This window comes from Etheostoma spectabile, chromosome 9 (assembly GCF_008692095.1).
Source record: "Etheostoma spectabile isolate EspeVRDwgs_2016 chromosome 9, UIUC_Espe_1.0, whole genome shotgun sequence".
Taxonomy (NCBI): domain Eukaryota; kingdom Metazoa; phylum Chordata; class Actinopteri; order Perciformes; family Percidae; genus Etheostoma; species Etheostoma spectabile.
This window is the reverse complement of record NC_045741.1, coordinates 14737565-14748196: the sequence shown is the minus strand read 5'-3', so window position 1 is coordinate 14748196 and position 10632 is coordinate 14737565. Positions and strand designations below refer to the sequence as shown.

Genomic DNA, 10632 nt, shown 5'->3' with positions numbered 1-10632 from the left:
AGAGAGAGAGAACTCCAGGGACAAACAATACCCAGTGATGGTGTATATTGTCTCTGTTGTCACTGAGCATGGCAGTTTGATGCATTGCACTGCTGGACCAAAGACAATTCTGCGAATACGGACAGCCTGGCGTATCTGCATATCGATTACTTGTGGCTGCCATAAATACAGTTTAATGGAACTGTCAGTGTGTGCCATCGCATATTAACTGATGCTGGAGCTCAGCTGCAGCTGGATGCTGCTGCCAAACAATACTGGCCACACCTGGATCCAGGTGGAGAACAGCAGGGACGGTGGCAGGTAGTCTGAGGAACCTGCACTGACTTGGATATGGACAATGGGAAAAATTATTTTACTTTCAACCACTACCCTGTATATGTCAGCATGCTGAATACAAAAATAACTGCTTTTAAATTTGCTATAATTTTTGTAAGGCGGCCTTTTTACACTGCAACATAAATTGTAATACTAAACTGTAAACAATCCAATGTAAAAGCCCTGAAATTAATAAGGATGTGCACGTTTTGCATTTCATTTGTTGTTAACAAAATACATCCATCCATTCATCCGTCCATCTTCATCCGCTTATTCGGTATCGGGTTGCGGGGGCTGCAGCTCCAGCAGGAAACCCCAAACTTCCCTTCCCCGAGCCACAGCAACCAGCTCCAACTGGGGGATCCCGAGGCGTTCCCAGGCCAGGTTAGAGATATAATCCCTCCAACTAGTCCTGGGTCTTCCCCGAGACCCCTTCCCAGCTAAATGTGCCTGGAACACCTCCCTAGGGAGGCGCCCAGGAGGCATCCTTACCAGATGCCCGAACCCCCTCAACTGGCTCCTTTCGACGCGAAGGAGCAGCGGCTCTACTCCAAACTCCTCTCGGATGACTGAGCTTCTCACCCCATCTCTAAGGGAGACGCCAGCCCCCCTCCTGAGGAAACCCATTTCGGCCGCTTGTACCCTGGATGTCGTTCTTTCGGTCATGACCCAGCCTTCATAACCATAGGTGAGGGTAGGAACGAACACTGACCGGTAGATCGAGAGTTTTGCCTTCTGGCTCAGCTCTCTTTTTGTCACAACGGTGCGATAAACGGAATGTAATACCGCACCGGCTGCTCCGATTCTCCACAATCTACGCTCCATGGTCCCTCACTCGCGAACAAGACCCCAAGGTATTTAAACTCCTTCACTTGGGGTAAGGACTCATTCCCTACCTGAAGAAAGCACTCCATCGGTTTCCTGCTGAGAACCATGGCCTCAGATTTTGAGGTGCTGATCCTCATCCCAGCCGCTTCACACTCTGCTGCGAACCGATCCAGTGAGTGCTGAAGGTCACAGACCGATGATGCCATCAGGACCACATCATCTGCAAAAAGCAGCGATGAGATCCTAAGCCCACTGAACTGCAACCCCTCCCCACCCCGACTACGCCTCAATATCCTGTCCATAAATCTTACAAACAGGATTGGTGACAAAGCGCAGCCCTAGCGGAGGCCAACCCTCACCTGGAACAAGTCCGACTTACTCCGGAGAACCCGGACACACCTCTCGCTTTGGTCAGACAGAGATTGGATGGCCCTGAGAAGGGACCCCCTCACCCAATACTCCCGCAGCACCTCCCACAGTATCTCCCGGGGGACCCGGTCATACGCCTTCTCCAGATCCACAAAACAAATGTAGACTGGTCTGGAATACTACCAGGCTCCCTCCAGTATCCTTGCGAGAGTGAAGATCTGATCTGTTGTTCCACGACCAGGACGGAATCCGCATTGTTCTTCTTCAATCCGAGGTTTGACTATTGGCTGAACCCTCCTTTCCAGCACCTTGGAGTAGAATTTACCAGGGAGGCTGAGAAGTGTGATACCCCTGTAATTGGCACACACCCTCTGGTCCCCCTTTTTCAAGAGCCACCACCCCAGTCTGCCACTCCTTAGGCACTGTCCCAGACTTCCACGCAATGTTAAAGAGGCGTGTCAACCAAGACAGCCCCTCCACACCCAAAATACAAAACAACAAAATACACTGCTTAATAATGTCATCCATAACAACCCCATCCTAGACCAACACCCCTTGTCACTACCTGATGTGAGTTTATGATCATTTGATTGCTAACGTTAGCTCAAAATGCCATTCAAGTGACAGTGTGCGTCTGTGTCATTATGAAATTTGTGAAATCCATCAAATAAACTTTTCTCATTACAAACAATAACAGAAGATGTAAATCATTTCAAAAACGTTTTAGCTACACATGATGATTCTGATTACCAACGCTCAAAAAGCCATTCAAGTGACAGCCTTTGTTGGTGTTTAATGCTAACTTCTAGCCAGCGGTTAATGAACTTGGTTATGTAGGTCCATGTTTATTGTATTGATATTACAGAAGTCTCTCGTTAGCAGGTTCTTGGAGGCTACTTGACGCAAAGTGACGTATATGCAACTCACATCTGCACTCGACCTACATCGGGTAGTGACACCCCTCTCCGAAAGACTTTGAAAACTGGTATTTTCTGCAAGGTTATTGTTATTTTAATTCAAGATGTTGCTTTTTTGTATTAAAAAAACATTTTTTTGAGTTACTGTTTTTTTATGAGGGCTAAACATGTTTTTTTTAATTTTCCAAATTAAACCATATAAACAGGCTGTGTACTGTAGCATGCTGGGATCTGCTCCAAACAGTGTTAACTGAAGGTCCACATACAAGATTTTTCTGGAGCTTTTCAACTACATCTAACATTCCTAAGTTATAGCCCAAACTGTGGTCGTTCATTTTGTCCCACTACTGTTTCCAAAGTCAAAAATTAACTTTAATGCTCGAAGTTGATTGTGCTTAATGGTGGTTAATGTGTTTAATGATCTGGGGATCTGCAGCTTGCTCTGATTCGTTTAACAATAAATTCCTCCCTCCATACTAGCTTTAAGGGTAGCTTATCCGTAAGCACCACGCCAGTGCAGCTGTAAAGTTGATGATGCTTGGGTTTGTATTGGAATTTACAGCTAATTAACTTCTGGATGTGACTTTTAAGTGACTGTTTTTCAAGTTAGACGTGACATTGGCTTTTCTGAGGCAAAGTTCCATTTAATTCAACTATACTGGCAATATAATATATATAAAACAAAATGTGCTGCAAGTGGAAGGCTAAACAGTCACTTCACAAAGCAAAGTTTAAACTGGGACACCACAATTAGCAATAATGAGCAACCATAAGGGGGGACCATCTAGGACAAGAGTGAGGTGAACCAATGTCATTCAGCATTAGTCTTCCTCCCTCTATTTTCCCCTCTATCCTTCCAACAGGCAGCTCTTATCTGGCCCCCCGTATATCTTCAAGGCCTCTACTAAAAAGGAGAATTCCGGCCAATTTTTATGTTAATCTTGATCGACTGAAAAACCCCAGTCATGACCAAAAGAACGAGATCCAGGGTACAAGCGGCCGAAATGGGTTTCCTCAGGAGGGTGGCTGGCGTCTCCCTTAGAGATAGGGTGAGAAGCACAGTCATCCGAGAGGAGCTCGGAGTAGAGCCGCTGCTCTTTCGCGTCGAAAGGAGCCAGTTGAGGTGGTTCGGGCATCTGGTAAGGATGCCTCCTGGGCGCCTCCCTAGGGAGGTGTTCCAGGCACGTCCAGCTGGGAGGAGGCCCCGGGGAAGACCTAGGACTAGGTGGAGAGATTATATCTCCAACCTGGCCTGGGAACGCCTCGGGATCCCCCAGTCGGAGCTGGTTGATGTGGCTCGGGAAAGGGAAGTTTGGGGCCCCCTACTGGAGCTGCTGCCCCCGCGACCCGAAACCGGATAAGCGGTCGAAGATGGATGGATGGATGAAAAACCCCAACCTGAATCGGTGCAGGCAACTTTGAGTTGCTGCAGCTACGCTAAGACGGCAGTTAACAGGGCAAGTTTTAGAGTGCCTTTGTGCCTCCTAACAGACACACAATGCAATGAATATGTCTGTACAACATGAACAGGGCCCTTACGTAACATCAAGATGCCATCAAGACATTGTTTTAATTCACCTACCCTTTCTTAATCTTGCTGGTGGGTAGCTTGCTTGCCTGGTTAGCTGCTAGAGCTAGCTGTTAGCTGCTAGGGATAAGTATGTTCAGCCAGGCTTTAGTGAAAATCATAAAGCAGCAATTCCGTCTGTCAATCGAAAGTACTCGCATATTTATAGCAATCAAGATTAACATAACAATTGGCCGGAATTCTCCTTTAATTCGCAGAGCCATACTTTCTCCATCTCAGACTGACAGGAGGAAGGGCTGGAATCATAATGGGAGGGTCATGACAATAGGTGGCTGGATGCAGTTTCTTTAGAAAAATCTAAAAGTTCTCTCTGTAATTCAAATCATACAGTGCTAGTATTTAGACTGATGTCAACTGTACTGGAAGCCTTCCAGTAGTTAATTAGAGTGCAGATGTTCTGTGTTTGTCATATGGGTTAACTGTTAACAATTTAGGAAATAAGCTTATTTGCTTTGTTATGCGGATGTAAAGCTCAAAAAAAAGAGAGTGTAGGAAAGCTGAACGAAGGTGGCGAAAAACAAATCTCCTGTCCATTATAACACCTATAGAGAGACTTCGCATTTATAATTTGGAACTGAGGAATGCAAGAAGGTCCTTTCTTCCTGATATTACTCTAGAAACAATAATAATTCACTGCTTGTTTGCTACTGTTGATAGGTTAACAAACCCTCCAGTACCAGTAGCATCTGAACTTTTATCTACCAAGGCCTGCATGACTTTGCCTCTTTCTTCAAAGACAAAATTCAGAAGATTAGACAAACAGTCAGTGCCTCCATATCAAGTTCAGGATTGTGTTGTCACAGTGTTCAAGCAAACTAGTTCCAATATGACAGAATTTCACACGATCAACCATAACAACCTGGAGGACATTATTCAACATCTGAAAACCTCGACCTGTTGCCTTGATATTCTACCAACGGGACTTTTCAAAAATGTTTCCAATTGTTTGACTTCTGATCTCTACAGATTGTGACACATCTCTTCTTTCAGGTATCTTTCCACAGGCCCTGAAAACTGCAGTAATCAGCCACTTTTAAAGAACAACCTAGACAAGTCACTTGAGCAACTATAGGCCAATATCAAACCTTCCGTTTTAAAGTAAAATCATTGAAAAAGTAGTCTTCAACAACTCAACCACCATTTCTTTCACTAAGCAACAGTTTTGATACCTTTCAGTCGGGTTTCCGACCACACCACAGCACTGAAACGGCTCTTGTCAAAGTCTTTAATGACATCCACCTTAACACAGATAGTGGCAAAATTCAGTCTTAGTATTACTTGATCTCAGTGCTGCATTTGCCACGGTCGACCATGACTATACTAGACCGATTGAAAAACTGGGTAGGACTTTCTGGCTTAGTACTAAACTGGTTTGAATCCTACCTAAAGAAAGGGATTACTTTGTGATGTAATTATGCATCTGAGCGTACAAATGACGTGCGGAGTTCCGCAAGGCTCCATTCTGGGGCCCTTCTGTTTAACATCTACTGCTTCCACTGGCTCAGATTATGGAGAAAAACAAATAAGTTACCATAGTTATGCGGACGACACACAAATTTACATAACCTTATCGCCAGGGGACTATAGTCAAATACAAAACTGACTAACTGCATCAAACAAATTAACGACTGGAAGTGCCAGACTTTCTGAAATTAATGAAGGAAAACTGAGGTAGTTGTTTTTGGAAAAAAAAGGAACGATCAAAAGTCTGCGCCACTTCAAACAACAATGTTAAAACAACAACAAAGCCAGAAATCTTGGTGTAGTCAGGACTCAGACCAACTTTAACACCACATTAAACAATTACAAAGTCAGCCTACTATCACCTAAAGAACATTTCAGGGTTAAAGGATTTATGTGTCAACAGGACTTGGAAAAACTGGTCCATGCTTTCATCTTCAGTAGACTTGACTACTGTACGGGTCTTTACAGGTCTCCCTAAAAAATCAATCAGACAGCTGCAGCTGATTCAACGCTGCTGCTCGAGTCCTCACTAAGACCAAGAACTGGATCACATCACTCCAGTTCTGACGTCTTTACACTGGCTTCCTGTGTCTCAAAGAATTGATTTCAAAGTACTCTTGCTAGTTTATAAATCCCTCAACGGTTTAGGTCCAAAACATTCTGATCTGCTACTACACTATGACCCCCCCAGACCTCTCAGGTCATCTGGGACAGGTCTACTTCTGTCCCCAGAGTCAGAACTAAACAGGGTGAAGCAGCTTTCAGTTTCTATGCTCCTCATTCTGGAATACCTCCCAGAAACCTGTAGATCCGCTGCTACTCTCAGTTCTTTTAATCAAGGCTAAGACCTTCCTTTTTGATGCTGCCTTTCTTTAAATTATGCTCATTTCTTTCTTATGCTGCACTGTAACTTTTATTCTTGTGTTTTATGTGTCCTAATGTTTCTATTTTGTTTTTAACTGTCTATTCATGTGTCTTATTGATTTTTAATGCTTATATATATAATAGTATTATATATATATATATATATATAATACTTTTAACTGTTTGTACTTGTGTTTTATCTGTTTTAATGATTTTGTGTAAAGCACTTTGAATTGCCCTGTTGCTGAAATGTGCTATACAAATAAAGCTGCCTTGCCTTGCCTCAAAACCAGTCTCCCTACTGTCTGTACAGAGCTAGAGCCAGGGGGTGATTAGATTAGCTTAGCATAAAGACCGTCTGTCCAAAGTTTAAAATTTTGCCAATACCTCAGAAATGTATTCATTTACACATTTTATCTTCTTTGTTTAATCCGCACACAAAAAGAATGGGGAATTAAATGCTCATCATCACCGTACTGGTTGCCAAAAACATAGACAACTTTTCATAAAACCACAAATTGTCTCTTCTGTTTGTGCATGCATCTGATTTTGAGCTGTGAAGCCCTCGACAATACCAACGTTATATCAACAAGAATCCCTGCACATGTAGTGGTGATTAAAGTACTGTTTGGAGTTAAAAGGAACAAGGAAACTGTTACTGTAACTAAGCGTGGCGTATAATTCCAATGTGTACAGTGGAAAAGCTTCATTAGGAGTGCTGGTTCTGAGTGTGTAGAAGTAGCAGAACTAGAGGCCTGAGGGATTAGAAGAATTGTCCTCAAATTAATGCAGCAGATAAGAATTTTGACACAGGGATAAAAATAAAAGGCGCCTCTTCTAGAAATGATCTCTCAGTGGATGAGTGTGACAATGCAACCGCACTTACACACAGAATATAAATTCAAAACCACAGCTGCTCACACACAAATCTCAAATACTACACACCCTATTAGAACGCACACATGGACACACTTGCACATTTTAAACATCCAGAATCATTAATTTAAAAGAAGACAAAAGAAGCGACTAGAAGAGAGAAAACAAGTCTATTGGCCATCTGAGATATGAGGTTTCTGTCCTTTGCCTTCAACAGAAAGTGATCTTCTGAAGACTAATAACAGTGTGTTATCTTTTTATCAATGTAAAATAGTGTGGGCTACTTTTAATCTGTTCTGTGTATGGAAAAGAAAAAAGACACCAATACCACAATGTAAAATTACAATGTAAAAGCAATAAAGTATTATCAGCTCAATGTATTTAAAAGCATCAAATGTAAAAGCACTTGTTCTGCAAAGAAATGGCCCTTGACTGACATGTTCATTTAAATCACATGAATAGATTATTACTAATGCATCAATTTGTTAGGTAGGATATTACTGTTGTAATTGGTTCAGGTGGAGCTAGTTTTAACCAGTGAATAAAACTACTTTACGTTAGACATTCAGCTACTTTACTCCAGTTGTTGTAGGGACTCCGGGTGCCTACAAAGAGTCACAAGATCTGTGGGGTGGGATTCTGGGTTTCTTTCCAAATGGATATTTATTCCATGATACAACCAGTATTGTTACTTTTGTTAATGTAGGGCAAGTGTATATTTCTAAGTATTGAGCTAACCATTCTTCGTTAGTTGTGTACTACTAATCAGTCAAATCCTTTCCAACAACTCCTGCTCTCTAGCTGCTCCTGCACTGAAGGCTTCCAATAAAGCTGCTCTGGTATCAACCTAGTGCCTACAATATGGATGTAAAAGAAAAAAGGGGAGACAAAACATCCAGATGATGAATATTACCCCTCATCTACTCGGCTAATTAGCAAACCAAAAGCCTGTGAAACAAAAGCAGTCTTCCTCTGACGGAGTCTGATTCAGGGTCTCGACTGTAAATCAAAGCCATCCGATCTGCATGCTTCATTCAGCACACTGATGCTCTTCTGCTGTTGGCTGCTAATTCAGCTGCAACCACATTACTCTCCTCCATAATAAGGTTTACGTGTACATCTGACACACACACGCACACGCAAGCATGCAGAGCAAAGACAGAAAGAGAGCTGGATAAGTCACCATTGGGTCTAGATTAGAGTGGCCTTCAATCCTCATACTGCCTGAAGAGCCTTGTATACTGATAAGACTCTCTCACACACATACTGCACACATACAGAATTCACTCTGACAGAAATGTACTCATGCATTACCAAATAAATCTGTACATACTAATGAAAGGAACAGTTTCTACCCACAAGCCATCTCTCTGATGAACAGCTGACTTCTGACCCACAGTGTCAGGTTCAGTTCTGGTCAATAACACTGTAACACTGTCTATACAGCACCTGTTTTATTCCACTTATTTAGTATTACTCATCATTCCCACTCTCACATCTCAATATATATTTTTATTTATTTCATCATTCTCATTTCCTATTTTTCAGAACTGTTCATATGTTCATATTGTAATATAATAACATAATACTATTTTATCCCAGTACCCTTGCAACTACGCACATTTAATAATTGATTGATCTCTTCATTGCACTCATGCCTCATATTGTTTCTGTTTAGAGTATGATATTTGTTAATATTAGTGTGTATATTCTGTTTGGTTGATATGTATGTGTAAGCACAGGGTGAGAACGTGATCCAAAGACAAATTCCTCGTATGTGTCCTCATACCTGGCGAATAAAGCTGATTCTGAAAGATCCATCAGAACAGACACTAAAGCCTTCATAGCACTCAGCTGCAGTGTTTTACCTACTAAATAACACCACTGTACCTTAACATTCACCACAAATGTCTAACGTCTTGATGTTAAAAAAGTACTATGTGCATGCTTGCATACTGTCAACGTGAAAGACAATGGTTGCAATGTTTGTGTCTATGTTTAGTTGTACAAGTAATGCACTCGACTTACAAAAATTATAGTGTGTTTGTGTGCATAACAATTAGATATAAGGTTTGTGTTCCAAAACAAAGAATTCCTATTTGTATGTATTGTGGGTGTAAATGTATGTCTGAACGGTGTCATTATACAGGAAATGTGTGCGTGTACAGTATGTAGGTTAACGTGCTGCTGTGTTAGAGTGAGAGGAGGAGCGATTCTCATTGGGGGCTTTTTAAAAAGCTAATTGGATGAGCCAGTAAAGGTCAGGAAGCCCAGCATGATGCAGATTAATGATCCAGAACTCCACATTCTGCTTTAACCTTTATTAGTCTGAGCACATTTTGGTAACAAATCTTTAGTTTCAAGGTCTAACCTCCCCATATGTTTTAGACACATTAAATCATCTTTTTTTTATAATCATTTTGGAAAAATGAGCTGAGAGACGGTGGTTGGTTTTGAAACTAAATCTATATTGGGTTGAATGGACAGCTCTGCTAATTAAACATATTTGCTCCATAGCTGTCAGCTCTACTCAGTAAAGCGACTTGATTCACCGCAATAGGCATCTAGAGTTTAGAGATGGTCTTTTTATCGTTTTGTTTAATTAATTGTTCCTGTTATGAGTGTTAAAATATTTCACGCTTTAAAAGAATACAGTATTAATCAATAAATAATAAGCATTGTTTCAAAAGTGGTCTACAAATGTATGTGAGACATTGAATCCACTAAGGCAAACTGTGGAAAATAAGAAATAACTAAAGGGAAAATACTAATATATTCTAGCAAATAAAATTTATTTTCCAAAATAAAACACTCTGTTTATTGTTACAGTATTTTGAAATTGTTTAAGCTTGTCCAGAACAGCAATATTTTTATATTTAAAAGAAAAACTATGTAACACATAACAGACATCTTGATGGCTTCTGAAAATGATTAAACACTTTACACAAAGAATAAAGTTTTTTTTTTAACAAAAAGCATTCCCAAGTGTATTCACATTTAAAAAATAACAGCCATCAATTTCCAGCATTTCTTTTGTCTTCCAAAACTGTTAGGAAAGTGCTACAATTACACAGTTATTAAACCAATAAACAGAAACTAACATACAATTTAACTGATCTAGAATAGATTAAAATTAACTTCCTATAAAAAATGCTTTAATCACTTTTTACAAGTCAGTAAACAACTAAAGTGATGACAAAATTATTCCAAAACAGGATTCTGAGAGTGGCCTGTTACTACGATTACTAGTAGTTATTATGGAATACATGTTCATTCCTTTGGTGTTGACTCATTCTGGTTGTGTTGGATGTAGGAGACACGTCCTACCTGGTCCCAAACACAGGAAACAGATGGCCAGAGTGTCGAAGATGGAGTGGAGAAACTGGTACACCTGGACAACAGTAAAAAGAA

General features: G+C 41.0%; 1 protein-coding gene across 5 annotated transcripts in view; it reads right to left on the bottom strand.

The window, feature by feature from the left end:
- Positions 1–10188: 10188 nt before the first annotated feature.
- tdrd5 (tudor domain containing 5) overlaps positions 10189–10632 on the bottom strand; it is an 18696-nt gene continuing 18252 nt past the window's right edge. For all 5 annotated transcript variants that reach the window (XM_032526148.1, XM_032526147.1, XM_032526149.1 and 2 more), the window contains one exon: positions 10189–10612. In XM_032526148.1, the coding sequence (XP_032382039.1) occupies positions 10545–10612 (68 nt within the window). In that variant the 3' untranslated portion in view covers positions 10189–10544. The remainder of the gene's footprint in view (positions 10613–10632) is intronic.